This window comes from Crotalus tigris, unplaced genomic scaffold (assembly GCF_016545835.1).
Source record: "Crotalus tigris isolate CLP2741 ecotype Arizona unplaced genomic scaffold, ASM1654583v1 scf7180000024365.304078, whole genome shotgun sequence".
Classification (NCBI taxonomy): domain Eukaryota; kingdom Metazoa; phylum Chordata; class Lepidosauria; order Squamata; family Viperidae; genus Crotalus; species Crotalus tigris.
The window spans coordinates 166,678-182,959 of NW_024100533.1; the positions used below are offsets into that span (position 1 = coordinate 166,678).

The window sequence follows — 16,282 nt, forward strand, 5'->3', positions numbered from 1 at the left end:
CTGGGGTACTCCCGTTAAGGATTATCTTATCATGTTGGGATGCTAAAAGTGCTAACTGAATACCAGCAAAATTTGTTAGTTCATCCTTAGAATGTCTAACTGAAATCTGATGGCCTATTACCTGAAGGATTTCTTGGGAGTAAAGTGCCTAAATCGATGGAGGAACTTGGACTCCCAGTCGGGCATTAAAGTCACCCCCTATAAGGATGTATAGCCTGGAAATTTTGTTTCAATACAAGTAATATAGTTCTCCAGTTCATCCCATTGAGCCTTAATGTCGGCTTGCCTCACCGTTGGAAGGAGGTAGACGTTAAACACTAGTAATTTGCTGCGTCCTCTCTTAATTAGGAGCACCATAGCTAAAGAGCCACAGGGGGACAGCTCCACTGTCTCCACCTTTAAAGAGGTAGAGACCAAACAAGCCAAACCACCCTTGGGTCTTCCCATCGCCGATTGTTTGATGGCGGCCAAGGAGGTGGCCATAAACCCTGTAAGGGATATCTTATCACATGCCCAAGTCTCCTGAAGCAGAACCATATCAAATGTCTGAATATAGTTGGTAAATTCTATAGTACCACACCTTCTCCCCCAACCTGCTATGTTTCACAAAAGACATTTAAGAGTACAGAGGGGGGTTGCCAAATTTGTTAGTCATTCTACATAATTTATGTTTTCAAGGGAGCCCTTCTGGTCCCAAAAGATACACCCATTATTAAGAGGCAGTGTCACCCTCATGGGAAATAAAGGCAGGGAAGGGAGGAAGGGAGGCGAACCTTGTTCATGGGGCTGTAGAACTCTAAACGCACTCCAGTTTGTACTTGTAGCATTAGTTGGATGCTTGGGTGGCAAGCATTCAGTGGCATCAGCAGACGGAGTCTGAGGGAGCCCATGATCTTCATATTGACGAGTTAGACATCCTGGAAAAAGGGCCAGGGGAACTTCCACTGATGAATTGGTATGGGCTCCCTGTAATCCAGTGAAATCCTTATCAGATAATGAGAGACTCCAAAGCTTGGCTTTAACTGCAGCCAGACACTTAATAATTTGGCCCTTTCTGAATGTGGGAGCGCACGAAAGGAGTCGAAGAGCTGTATCTCCTCCTGGTTCCAGAAATTATCTTGAGATAAGTCAGTCACATGAATAGATGGAATCCCAGAGTCACTGGCCTGGGGCTTATTCACTAAGAACCCTTGAATACCCTAGGCTGATGTCGCTTCCTTTGAGGCCATTTCTTCCCAGCTGATCAAATCAAGGCAAGGATCCTGAAGAGATATTACTCACTGAGGGGGGTTGGTTGGATTGGCAGTAGGAAAATCAGTCAAAACCCCATCAAAGAGGGCACCATCAGGAGATTTCACAAGCATAGATATATATTTAGTAGATGGATTAATATCAGAGATGATGTTCAAGGTTGGCACATTAACATGTGCTACTGAAGATCTTTTAGGGGCAGTAATTCTCCTAACACTCACAGGTGGTCGATTACTTAAAAGAGGCTTAGTCGACATATCTTTGAAGACTCTTCTTGGCAAAATGCTGAAAAACCTTAGTAGAGATCTTCTCCTGAAGAATAGTTTGGGGGTGTTAGAATTGTCAAAACTAAGTAACACTAACACTCGAGTGCAGTATATAGAGGAGGGTAAAAATTCAACCTTCTTCAAATCATCAGCTTCCAACCCCAATAGCTGTAGTATATGACCCCTTGCCAGCCATATTGAGCCCCAGCGCGGCAAGTAGCTGTTAATAGGATTAATATTTAGGGCCACCTGTTTTGGCTGTAAAACCTGGTGACTGTTTTCATCTAGGGAAATGGAGTTCGAACTGTTGATAGGGTTACATTGAGCAGATCTTTTGCTGAGGCTTTACAAGGGAGGCCCTGCTACCGCATCGGGATGCCGAGCGGCCGGCCCAGCACTAACGTCAGCAACCCAAGAAACCAAACAATTTAGGGTACTTGTTATTTTATCAAGCTGGAGCTGTATGCTCGCTGTTGTATCTGCAACCAGGAAACATTGCTGAGCCAGAAGTTCTCTAAGGGTGGGCTCATTTAAAGATCGATTGGGGACCGTAGCTTTAGGGGAGCTTTGTTCTCAACTTGAGGGGCGACACCCTCAACCATTGAAGGATCGCCATGACTGGCAGCAGCCAGTAAAAAAGGAGCTAGAGTTTTCAAACAAAGAGGCCGAGCCAAAACAAAGCCTTCCATCTTGGATTGCTTCAAAGAAGGTTGAGGAACCAGGTCAGTTAGGGATCTGCACCTTTTCTTTGTCTTCATTGTGTTAAATAACACAATAAAGGAGGAGCAGTGTAATATAACAAAAGATAATCCTCAAGACAAGTCCTGGATCCAAAAAAGCCAAGGGCCAAGAGTCAAGAACAAGCAAGGCTTCTCACAAGTAAGGCAAGAATCCTACCCTCCTGCCAAAGCAGGGAGTAGGGAGTGAATAAAAAAAATCACAAAATAGTAAAAAGAAAATACTAATAAAAAAATGGTAAATAAATAGCTCAAATAAAAATCACTCAAAACTAGAAAATACTAGGTTTCCTGACAAAGCAGAAAAACCTATATAGCAACAACAAAAAGCAGCAGCAAGGCATTCCCATAGCTGAGGCCCAGCTCAGGATATCAAAAATACAGCTAAAATATAGCTAATCCGTAGCTGAAATATAGCTGAGAGTAGATTAAGTGGATTAGTGACCACACTGCATAAAGTTTCAAAAATGTAAGAGATTTAAATTTAAAAAAATTGAAACAGTAAGTTGGTTTAATCTAGGTTAAAAGCAGAGAGCCTGCTTGCCTGCTGCTGCTGCTCCCTCCCTACAGCCAATTGAAATGCCGTGGATTCACATGTATAGGTTGTAAGGGAGATTTCCTGTGTGCTGCTGTATGTTGAACTTCATATGTATTACTTTGTAATTCTTGGTAATAAAAATATTTATGTAGTCCTGTAATGCTGTAATCATACTTGGGAATGTAGAGCTGATAAAGATAGAGAGTCTTAAAAGTATATTAGTACAAAATGATGGTAGAAAGTGGCTGTTCCTGTTTTCTTCCTGAGGTCAGGAAAGTGAGGAAAACTGATCATTTATTAGCATATAATAAAATATAATTTTTATTTATTTATTTAATTCATTATTGTTTGTTTGTTTACATTTCACCACTATTATTTTTATAAACAACCCAAGGTGATGAACATATCCAACACATCTTCCTCTTATTTTCTGTGCAACAACAACTCTGTGAGGTGGGTTGGACTGAGAGAGAGTGGTTCATAGTCACCCAATTGACTTTCAGGATGAACTCACAGTATTCATCTTTGTAGCCTGGTGCCTTAGCCACTAGACTAAAGTGGCTCTCAGAAATATAAATAATGTAAGAGCCTTGATTAATAATGATGATGATGATGATGGAAGGGACCTTGGAGGTCATCTAGTCCAACCCTCTGCTCAGGCAGGAAACCCTATACCATTTCAGACAAATGGCTGTCCAATCTCTTCTTAAAAACTTCCAGTATTGGAGCATTCACAGCTTCTGGAGGCAGGTTGTTCCACTGGTTTATTGTTCTAACTGTCAGGAAGTTTCTCCTAGTTCTAGGTTGCTTCTCTCCTTGATTAGTTTCCATCTGTTGCTTCTTGTCCTACCCTCAGGCGCTTTGGAGAATAGCTTGACTCCCACTTCTTTGTGGCAACTCCTGAGATATTGGAACACTGCTATCATGTTCCCCCTCATCCTTCTCTTCATTAAACTAGACATATCCAATTCCAGCAACCATTCCTTATATGTTTTAGCCTCCAGTCTCCTAATCATCTTTGTTGCTATTCTCTGTACTCTTTCTAGAGCCTCAACATCTTTTTTACATCATGGTGACCAAAACTGGATGCTCTCAAATCAATGCTTATATCAATGCTCTCAAATAGAAAGATGTATGGCACCTAACAGCAGAAGTTGGGAGGGAACAGATTGGGATTAGGCATCTGAACAGTAAAGTAAAGTCCCATTCCTCTGCAAATGAAGGAAAGATTGTTATGGAGTCCATATCTATCCATAGGCCACTTTGGGCAATTCCTGCATGAATTTGTATTGAGCTATTGCAATTGAGGGTGTAAATTCAGATCAGAAGACTCCTCCATATCTCTGCACACTGCTAATCCAGTTCTCTCTTTATTTTTGAATCCTTTAAGGACTTGAGAGCCAAAATATATGCTGAAGATAGGAAGGCATAAAGTTTTTAAATGCCGTACTATGGACAGCGCATTTAGTAAGGTCTGTACTGCATCTTAGAAAAAGAGATCTTTTTGTTTCTGTCACAGTGAGAGATGGAACTTTCCATAGAGAGGCTGATAGAATGTCAGATAACAATTATCAAAGCTGAATCTCTTAAATTAAATGACTCAGTGTTGAATTTCTCTGCCATCCATTTGTGGAAAGGTAAAACACAAAGCTCTTACATTAAAAATAAAGTTGTAGTTGGTCAAACATCTATATTTCCCTGGCTTCAGTGAATAAGTTATTAATTTCAAACAAATTCTAAGCTCAAAATAGTTTTGCAAATCAAGGGTGTCATCGCATATTCAGAAAGAATAATCGATCACAGAGGCAAATGCTGGATCAAACACCATGCCTCAGTTATGAATACATTCACATTCTGTATGATGAACAAGCTTTCTTTGTTCCCTGCGCTATGCCTTAATTTGCAAAAATACTTTGTCCTCTGTTATAATAAGCACTTAAAGAAATTAGTCTTCAGTCCATCATCTGTATAATGCATTCTCTCCCCCTACTCCAAATGCACATTTTACTTAGATTTCTTAAATATGCTTAGATGCCTTGCCAAGAGGGAATGGCCATTGCCTTGATAGTCACCTTGAATAGTCATTGTTTGTTCATAGGTTTTGTTCAATTAAGGTGGCCCAGGAAGTCACATCCCAAGTTCCCTTAATAGCAAGAAGAAAGCACAATTTGATTTAACTGGCATGAATGGACCGTAAGAATGATGCTAATGTTTTGGCTTGGATATTTTTCTGCTTAAAATGCTTCCTCACTGCTAGTTTTTCCTTTAACTGCACAAAGATGGTCTGACATATCTTTCGCCCCAAGGCTGAAAAATTTCCAAAGAAGAAAGAACAAGGCATTTCTTTATACTAGCTGTGTGCTGTGGTTGCATTTATATTTTAGAAGGACAATGAAGACCTGAGTGTGCAAGATCTCATTTGATACTCAAAGGAGCCTAGCACTCATCTTCCTTCCTTCTGCTTACCTGAAGGAGTGTGTTCACTGATCATCCAGTTGCAGTCAAGGCTCAATTTGAACGGCATCTCAATTCATTCTAAAAGTTAATTCAGCTCATGGTGGTTTCATTGTATGAACTATAACTGTTTTATAGATGGATATTTATATTGATATTTATATGGATTTGCGATAGTGGCAAATATCTGTATCCCGTGTAGGATAAGGGTGAAGGTTCATTCTCCAAGCTTGTGGGTTGGTTTTTGATCATTTCATTACAAGGCTAGGTAACATCTTCAGCAGAGTTTAGGGGATGTCAGTGCCAGTGTTCTTTTTATAAGGGCTTCAGGTGTGGGTGTGTCAAGTGAGGGTCTGTGATGGGTCTTGTAATGGTCAGGTGTGAGTCATCAACGAGTCTTGTGATGGGGAGGTTACACAGGTCAGGGTTATTGGGAGGTGAATCGACTGCACAGCCAACCAGAGACAGCACTGACCCTCCACCAATCCATGCAACCCCCTTCCCACCAGCAGTTCACCTCCCAATGATCCTAACCTGTAATCGACCCATCACGAGACTCACTGATGACTCATACTTGACCCATCACAAGACCCATTACAGACCCTCACTTAACACACCCACACCTGAAGCCCTTAAAAACAGAAGAACACTGACATCCCCTAAACTCTGCTGAAGATGTTACCTAGCCTGGTAATGAAATGCTTGGAAACCAACCCAAGCTCAGAGAATGAACCTTCATCCTCATTTATATGAATATTTAAATAAAATAATATCACTACTTAGATATTATTAGTTATTTTTAACAACATAAATGAATTATAATTTCCAATTTTTAACAAGGAAAAAATAATAAAAAAAAGAACTGGGTTATCATAGCAAATTAGAATGTAACAGATTGGTGTTAAACAACCATAAACAAAAGATAGAATTTGCATTCTCAAATTGTTGTCCACCATGTATTTATATTATTCACTTTACAAGCCTTTAAAACAGGGGTTTCCAAACTTGGTAACTTTAAGACTTGGGGACTTCAACTCCAGAATTCCTCAGCCAGCCATATTGGCTGGGGAATTCTAGGAGTAGAAGCCCACAAGTCTTAAAGTTGTCAAGTTTGGAGACCCCTGCTTTAAACCACTGCACTTAAAAATTGACTTTGAGTGCTATACAATTCTTTTTTTTTCCCAAAACAGATTAAAGGAAATAACAAACAATAGGAACCCAACAATCCATACAAAAATACATAAACAATTGGAATATAACAGTCAGTGGTCCAGTCATGGCTGATGAAACAGCCATGTTTTTATGGATTTTTCCCAAAGCCAGGACAGAAGGGGGTCATTTAAATACTTGAACATGAGCTATTCCAAATTTTAATTTTAAAAAGAGGAGTCAAGTCAAATTTAGTATCCAAATTCAAAATTCTGCCTGCTTTTCTCTCATATTTACAGTTTTGTTTTAAATGTTCCATCATTGTTTAATGAACATTAGAAATTCAGCAACATTTCATGTTACTTACATGTAAAGCTTTACTTTGTTGAAATCACTCCTTTTTCCATAAGAATATTGTCAATGCTGGGATCAGTACCAGGTTTCTTTGCACTAGATTTTGTTCATGACTCAGATCCCCCAAACTGAATTCATGCTATATTGTGGTGGGTACCTTATTTTATCTCAGTAGGGTTGCCTGCCTGTATTAGTAAAGGCCTGCATTAAGGCCTGCAAATATAGAAGCCCTTCAGCATCCACTCCTTGTTAGTTTTGCAGCAGGAATGACCTTTATTAAGGAAAGGAACTGCCTACTTGTATCATGTTTAAAAAGGACTAGGGCTATATGCCCTTGGTATGCTAAATTACTGCATTTGTTAATGATGTCTTTTTAAGGGTACAGCTCATGAATCTATATGATGGGGTAGCATATTTAGATCCAGGGAGGGAAAAAACTGGAAAGTACAGCTTTCAAGTTCAAAGTTTGAAATATATTGATGGTAAGGCTGATTCTCCCAAGTGACTTCCATTAAGGCCTTAGATGAAAAGTCATTAACACTGGCATTAACTTCCAACAAATAGATTAAAAAACAGCCATCTGGAGCCAGGGGTTAATAACTGTAAGGGAAAACATTTGTTACCTTTCAGTATACAGCGTATGGTAGCATCAGATGTGACCAGTGCCCTTAGCATCAATTGCAGGTTGACTTTCTCAAGCACTCAAATGGTATGAGATCATAATGGTGACAGATGCTAACTGTAATGATCATCTGTGCAGACATGATGGAGAGGAATGGGCAAAAATAATATTGACGGGACAATCCTCAAAGAGAAGAGAATGCAGAATAATTCACGAAAACCCTGCTGTAGCTTTTGCATTGAACTCCATTCATGTCCTTTTCATTTGGAGCACCGTTATTTTTTTTTGAGCACATTGTGTGTCAGTAGAATTGTTCATTTGCACTGAGGGCTCTCCCCTATCTTATGGAGTTCTGCCCATCCCCTTTTTTATTTAATTCTTCAGAATGACTTTATTTTTGCTAGAAGTAGCCAAAGCTGGAGATATGATGAGATCAAATTTAGTGGCTATTCTGAGACATTAAATGCTGAAATAAATGACACTATGTCTACATAGAGGCAATTGACACAAAAAGTAGGATAAGATTATATAATAGGACCCAAGGGGATTTTTTTATGATGATAAGATCGTACCCAATGGCTTTAAACAGTTATTTTAAATATCCAGTAACTCCACGTACATTTGTAGCCTGGAGTTAGCCTTATAAGAAAAGTTAATATTCTGGACACATAGCTGATTTATTAAATTAGTGTCACCATGAATTGGCTCTTCAGCTTCTCTAGCTGTATTTAGACAAAATTTAATGTGCCCCTGGGCAAGAACATATGTAAACATGCTGGCTTTCTTAGTTGTGTCTATGCAGAGTTCACATTTTCTTTTAAAAATCATGGGTGTACTAAAGATTTGTTATTTAATTCTATAATAATAAGGGCAGCAGAATCCTATAATAATAAGGGCAGCAGAATCAGTGTGGAAAGAAGATTGGGGAGCTATTGCATCAGGGAAGAAGAAAGGTAACATTTTGAAACTGCAACTCCAATAACATTTCAGAGTTCAGAGAGGTTGTAAGGAGTCCTTCCTTAGCAGAGATCTGATAGATATAGATTATAGATACGTATGAATTTTACTATACCATAAAAGTATAACAAAGAAAAGAAAAAAAGAAACAGGATTTTGACTTCTGCCCTTTGTTCTATCAAATAATGGCCATCTTACTCCTCACTGTCCCTCTTTAACTCTTTCTAATCCTCAAATCCATAAATAATCAGTTGTCTTTTATTCTTGCTGCAGAAAGTCCATATAGGTCTTCCAGTTTTTTAAAAAAGACTTCATTAGTGATCTGAGGCTTAGACAAGTAATAATAACAATAAGCAATTAGCTTAAATTATGATCAATACAAAATGAGAAGGAAGGACTTAGGGATCAAGTTAAGAAGACCTTTTAAAACAACTGGAAGAGATGAAAGAACCAGCACATGGACATGCACCAACTTGCCAAATGTAGTTGAAAAGTTTAAAAAGATTAACTAATCTTCATCACTGAATTAATTTTTCTAACTCTCAGCTCAGGACACCACAAACGCAGAAGTGAGACATCTCATTTCTGCAAACAACTGATCCTTTGCTAACAGCTCATGGGCAAAGACATGAAGAGGAAAAAGTTTAACAAAGTAGCAGACAAGTTGAAATGAGTGAGTGAATATGTGCACATTCATGAAGCGAGTGAATGTGTACATATCACATGAAGTTCTAGTACCACTTTATAAAGCCTTAATAAGACCACACTTGGAACACTGCATCTAGTTCTGGTCACCACAATACAAAAAAGTTGTTGAGACTCTGAAAAAAGTGCAGAGAAGACAACAAAAATGATTAGAGGACTGGAGGCTAAAACATACGAAGAATGGTTACAGGAATTGGGTATTCCTAGTCTAATGAAAAGAAGGACTAGGGGAGACATAATAGCACTATTCCAATATTTGAGGGGCACTACAAAGACAAGGGGGTCAAACTATTTTCTAAAGGACCAAAAGGCAAGACAAGAAACAATGGATGGAAACTAATCAAGGAGAGAAGTATCCTAGCACTAAGGATAAATTTCCTAACACTGAGAAAAATCAACCAATGGAATAGCTTGCTGTCAAAAGTTATGAATATGCCATCACTGGAGGCTTTCAAAGAGACAGGACAACCATTTGTCTGAAATGGTATAGGGTCTCTGCGTGAGCAGGGGGTTGGACTAGACTTCCAGCTGTATTATTTTATCTTTTAAATAAGCATGAGTTTATATATCAACAACTTCTAAAGTTAAGTACTTCTCACAGTGAAACTTGAAAGTTGACATGTTTTTCTGGATACAAGACTGGATATGACACAAGTAATCTCTGGCAAACATATTACGTTGACCAGAATTTAAATGAATGGTACCATTGAGTTGCCAACTAAAATTAAGACCTGATTTCCTCTTTGAACTGAACTGAAGTCAGCTATATCCATTCCTTTAAATCAAGGTTGTATAACTGTTCTGAGAGAGGGATCACAATCCTGCTTTAATCAATCTCCCAAGAACCATAGAGATTATTTTATTAATTAAATTTATAAAATTTAAAACATCAAAAAGTATTTGCATGTTTAGATGTAGTGATGAGATGGCATCACTGGAAGATGCAAGGAAAAGTTTGTTCCTTCTTTTCACTTTTTGGAGATTATGAGTATTGGGGGGGGGGTTAAAGGAAAGAGTATAAACTCATCTGAATGCACCTATATTTTCTTGCTTCCCTATATCTTATCCTAGCTTTTGGTCTTTTGTTTGCCAAATTTAAGTGGTAAAGTTAGAGAAGGGGACTCTGATGGTATCAATGCAAGAATATTAGCTGGCAAATACTGTTCTGGTTTTTTAAATAAGCTATCCTGGTATGTTCTAAAGTTCTAGTACACTTTCCATTGTCCCTGACTAATAACTGTGCTGGGTTGGGTTAGTGAGAGAATCTTTATGCTAATTTGCATTTATTGTCCTCTCTTATCCACAGAGATTTCAGGCAATACAGAAGATATCCCGTTGGTGCGCTGGAGACAGCAGTGGCTAGAAAATGGCACCTTGCTCTTCCACATCCACCATCAAGATGGCACGCCCATCTCCCCTGGTTTGGAGCCCACAGAAGAACCCCAGAGCGAATCAGCAGAAGAAGAGCTACGGATCCTTCACATCTCAGTAATGGTGAGTATCCATTTTGGCCTTCAGTTTCAATAAAATGCTATCAGCTTTTACCCAATAATCCAGGTAAGAATGTTATTGTGTTATTGAGTCTTGGACTTCAAGAGAGCTAATTTCAATAAACTTAGAGAGGGCTTGGGAAGGATTCCATGGATGAGAATCCTCAAGGGGAAAACAACTCAAGAAGCTTGGGAAATTTTGAAAAATGAGATAATAAAAGCACAGTCTAGCACAATACCAACGAAGAGGAAAAACAACAGCTCTCAAAAGAAACCAGCATGGCTGCATAAAGAACTCTCTGACAAATTGAAAGATAAAAAGGACAAGTATAGAAAGTGGAAAGAGGGGAACATAACTAAGTCAGAGTATCAGCAAATAGCCCGAGCCTGCAAAGATGAAGTGAAGAAAGCCAAGGCTCAAAATGAACTAAGGCTTGCGACCAAAGTCAAAAATAACAAAAAAAGCTTCTTTCAACATGTAAAAAACAAGAAAAAAGTGAAGGAAATGATTGGTCCATTAGTGGGTGGAAGTGGCAAGAAGGTGACAAGCAACAGGGAGAAAGCAGAACTATTTAACTTGTTTTTTGCATCTATCTTTACACAAAGGGAAAAAATAGACCAACCTATCAAAAATAGTGCCATAAAAAACAAAATAGAAACACACGTTAAGATAGGCAAGAAAATGGTGAGCACCTGTCCAGCCTAGATGAGTTCAAATCGCCAGGACCAGATGGATTACACTCCAAGGTTCTCAAGGAACTGGCAGATGTGATATCGGAACCACTGAACTATATTTTTCAAAGATCCTGGAACACAGGGGAACTACCAGAGGACTGGAAAAGAGCTGATATAGTTCCCATCCTCAAAAAAGGAAAAAAAATGGATCCAGGAAATTACAGACCTATCAGCCTGACCTCAATACCTGGGAAGATCCTGGAAAAGATAATCAAACAACGAATCAACGAACACCTAGAGGCAAACAAAGTCATTACTAAAAGCCAACATGGGTTTGTCAAAAATAGATCATGCCAGACAAATCTTATTGCATTCTTTGACCAAGTGACAAAATTAGTGGATCAGAGGAATGCTGTGGACATAATTTACTTGGACTTCAGTAAGGCATTTGATAAAGTAGATCACAACCTACTACTTGATCAAGATAGAAAAATGTGGGGTAGACAGAATCACCACCAGATGGATCCGTAGCTGGCTGACCGGCCGTACTCAGCGAGTGGTCCTCAATGGAACTGCATCTATATGGAGGGAAGTGTGTAGTGGGGTGCCCCAGGGCTCTGTTCTTGGCCCAGTGCTCTTCAACATCTTCATCAACGATTTGGACGAAGGGATAGATGGGGAACTCATCAAATTTGCAGATGACACCAAGCTGGCAGGAATAGCCAACACTCCAGAAGACAGGCTTAAGATACAGAAGGATCTGGACAGACTTGAACACTGGGCACTAACTAACAAAATGAAATTCAATGGTGAAAAAAACAAGGTTCTACATTTAGGCAAGAAAAACCAAATGCACAAGTACATTATAAGTGGCACCATGCTCAATAGTAGTAACTGTGAGAGAGACCTCGGAGTCCTAGTAGACAATCATCTAAATATGAGCCAGCAGTGTGCTGCAGCTGCCAAAAAGGCCAACACAGTGCTAGGCTGCATTAACAGAGGGATAGAATCAAGATCACGTGAAGTATTAATACCACTTTACAATGCCTTGGTAAGGCCACACTTGGAATACTGCATCCAGTTTTGGTCACCACGATGTAAAAAAGATGTTGAGACTCTAGAAAGAGTACAGAGAAGAGCAACAAAGATGATTAGGGGACTGGAGGCTAAAACATATAAGGAACGGTTGCTAGAATTGGGTATGTCTAGTTTAACGAAGAGAAGGACAAGGGGGACATGATAACAGTATTCCAATATCTCAGGGGCTGCCATAAAGAAGAGGGAATCAAGCTATTTTCCAAAGCACCTAAAGGCAGGACAAGAAGCAACGGGTAGAAACTAATCAAGGAGAGAAGCAACCTAGAAATAAGGAGAAACTTCCTGACAGTGAGAACAATTAATCAGTGGAACAGCCTGCCTCCAGAAGCAGTAAATGCTCCAACATTGGAAGTTTTTAAGAAGAGACTGGACAGCCATTTGTCTGAAATGGTGTAGGGTTTCCTGCCTGAACAGGGGGTTGGATTAGATGACCTCCAAGATCCCTTCCAACTTTACTACTACTACTACTATTATTAATAATAATAATAATAATAAACATATGGAAACTCGTAACATGATTTTGAGAATAGTGAAATAGTGATGATAATAGCTTACAGCCCTAACATGTAGTTCATTAGAGTGGTTTGCAAGAAAGACATCTGTGGAATTTGAAGTGAAATATAATTTTTGCAATAAGTATTTTATTCTGTTACTACCTACTCTTCAGCTGTTTTACACATTTGGCTGGTTCAGAACACTGTCTTGTAATAGACTAAATATGGCATATATTTGTTATACTAGGTGCCAGGGATGAATACCATTTATTATGTCATATATCTTTTATTATGGTAAATTGATTTGTTTTCTTGGTTTACTGAAGTATTGATATGTGAAAAGATTGTACTAAATTAAGTTCTTGTCCTTCGTGACCCAGAATAGATGAGGTCAGCTTGTTCCCAAGCATGGATAGAATATAACTTCAATGGCAACAATGCTTGTAGCTCATTACCTTTAAAAGATGATTATACAGTCTAACACAGGGGTCTCCAACCCCTGCTCCGTGGGCCAGTACTGGGCTGCAGCATGCCAGCAACTGGTTCACACAAACAAGCAAAGCCCCATTCGTGGGATGCAGGCAGCACACAAAACTACACATCCTCCGGTCCTCTCTCCATGGAACCGCTCCCTGGTGCCCAAAAGGTTGGGGACCTCTGGTCTAACATGCAAATGTTCCTGGTGAAACATAACTTAAGCCAGTGGTTCTCAGCCTGTGGGCTGTGGACCCTAGGGGTCCATGATGTTGTCACAGGGGGTCCACAAAGGCTTGAAGAAATGTTATGATTTAAATATTGAATTAAGTCTTGATGGTTCGTGGCCACAAAAGGTATTTAAAGGGGATCCATGGTGAAGAAAAGGTTGAGAACCACTGGCTTAAGCTAACCACAATGACTGCCCAAATTCAGCCCCAAAAGAGGGAGACAACAAAGATCAAGGTTAGACTCTCAGTTAGAAACGAGAGACTTTTGGTTGAAAATGTGCTTCTTTGAGCTCCTGTTTCACATGTCTCACCAGTTTATTTATAAAGAATGGATATGGACATGTCTTAAGTGTGCAGGTTTTTCCCTTCCATTGCTCAGTTCTAGACTCCAAAAGGACTCTGAAAAAATTGTCTTCAGCATCTTGATCAGGAGAAGAATCAATGATCAAAAAACAAGAAAATGCAATTTTGATAAACAGTGTTTATAAACATAGCCACTAAGAAAAGACAGCAGAAAAAAGTCTATACAGGTAGTCCTGTAATTGACCCAGGAATTGTGTTGTAAGTCATGCCAGTCATTAAGCAGGCCATCACGTGAGTGATCTAATTTTGCAAGATTTTTTGTGGTGGTCCTTTAGTGAATCACTATTAAGTGAATGATTAAGTCTTTAAGTGAATCAGTTTTCTGCAATGGGCATTTTTTGTTGAAAACTGGAAGTAAACTCTTGTTTCCGACATAGTAGTCATAAATTGCAGTTACCTGAATGCAGCATTCTGTAAACGGCCATAAAATGTGAACTGGTTATCAAGTGCCCAAAATGTAATCACTGACTGTGGGGAGGGAGGGTAGCCATCAGAACTTTAAACCCGGGTTGCAAGTACCTTTCTTAGAGTCTGTCATAATTTTGAACAGTCCTAGTAAATCAAAGATTTATAATCTTATGACAGAGTATAAATAAAAACTAAAAAAGCATAGACAGCAGGTCATAAAGATGGTCCAAGATTCCAGGAACTAAGTAAAAAGACAGTGAAATAATTGATACAATTATTACACATGTTGCTTTTATCATCCAACTGTATTGTTGGGAAATATTCATAACATGGGCTTCTTCTGTTGTTCTTCTATTCTAGTTTGTATTTAAATAAGTTCTGAAAGTCTGATTTTCCCCCCTTCCTCAGAAGGTTCCCCTTCTGACTATTAATATGCAAATCCTTTTTTTTTTTTTTTTTTTGCAGATAAGGGGACATTCCAGTTCTTAGATTAGATAGTAATATTTCTTGATTCTAATTTTGCACAGGAGCAATTATCTTGGCCATTGATAGGTTCAGGTTTCAGATTTTATAGGAAGTGAACTTTGATTACTTTTGTATATCTTGCACAATGCCTGAAGTGTATTGGTCATGGCCTCCATCCTGCCTGCACCATTTTTGTTTCTCTTATTGTAAGAAGGAAGTACACCTTGTACCTCTTGTATATACTGTAATTGATTGGATACTAGCCAATCAACTATTGTTGCTACAGACTGTTGTTATGCAACCACTGAATATCTTTTGGAACAGATTATTTAATTCAAACAACCAGCAGGGAGAGAGGAATGAGACCCATGGCTCAGAAAAGAGAATGAAAAAGACTGCTTACCATTGACTACTTTGGCTTCAAATCTTTTGGCAAATACAATATGTATTTTTAAAATTTTCTCTTTTTTTTAACATTTTTTATTAATTTTCTAATTTTACATTTAAATATTTGAAAAGCGACGTGGCAGCTGAGTTGGTCAATAATTCAATAACATACAAATATCTTTAGTACAGTTGTCAAACTATTACATTAAATAATTCCTCTCCTTTCCCCTTGGTATTTACTGTCTCATATTTACTGTAACTTAATACAATTCTTATTATATCGCTTAAATAAAAATAGCTTTCTTACATTTATCAATAATTTTTGTTTATGCATATCTTAGTTGTTTAAACATTCAATCTTTTTTTGACAATCAATGTCCTGGTTAGTTTTTCCAAATTTTAGTTTCCCATTAATATTTAAATTTAACGTTTAATATTTATAATTTCCAAGTTTTGAATAACCCCAATTCCCTTTATCACAATACATCACAGGATCTACTGTTCAGGATACACGTCTTATCTATTTGGGTTCTCACCATCTTACATCAACCAATTACTAATACAATATCATATTCTTATTTTCTAGTAATTTTCAAATATCTTGAATTTAGTAACCAAAATTTCTGTTATTTCAACATTTAATACTTCCTCTCTTTTTCTCTTAATGACTACTATCTCATATTTAAGCTAATAATTTTTATTATTGTTGCTAAATAAGAACATATTTATTACATTCATCAATAAATTTTCAGCTTATATTTATCTTACTTACCTTTACATTTAATCTTTATAAGCAAATCAACATTCAAATTTAACTGTTAATATTTATATTTCCAAGTTTTAAATGAAAAGCTTACTTTATCTCCACTCATTACAATATCTAGTATTCAAAGTACACATTTTATCTATTTGAGTATATTCTAATTTAATTCCCACTAGAAGTCAAAACCCCAATTTTCTTCAGTCTTATTCTAGCTTTCTTTCTTTGCCAAATCGTCTTCCATGTCCGTGCTTTTGAGTCATCAAATAAATCTTCCTGCATTGTTATGTATGTTGTTTGACATAGAAAAAACTATCCAGTCACCATTTTTTTGAGAGGACTAACAAATCATCTCTCTATTTTTCCATCTCGACGTAGTTGTCCTGAACCCTTTATCTTCTCTTC

At 38.1% G+C, this 16,282-nt stretch overlaps 1 protein-coding gene across 1 annotated transcript in view; it reads left to right on the forward strand.

Annotated features, from left to right (window-relative positions):
- The window catches only part of LOC120301031 (astrotactin-1-like), a 204,232-nt gene that overhangs the window by 80,278 nt on the left and 107,672 nt on the right, over positions 1–16,282 (forward strand). Inside the window, exon 2 of the mRNA XM_039327691.1 lies at positions 10,340–10,527. Within this exon, the coding sequence (XP_039183625.1) occupies positions 10,340–10,527 (188 nt within the window). The remainder of the gene's footprint in view (positions 1–10,339; positions 10,528–16,282) is intronic.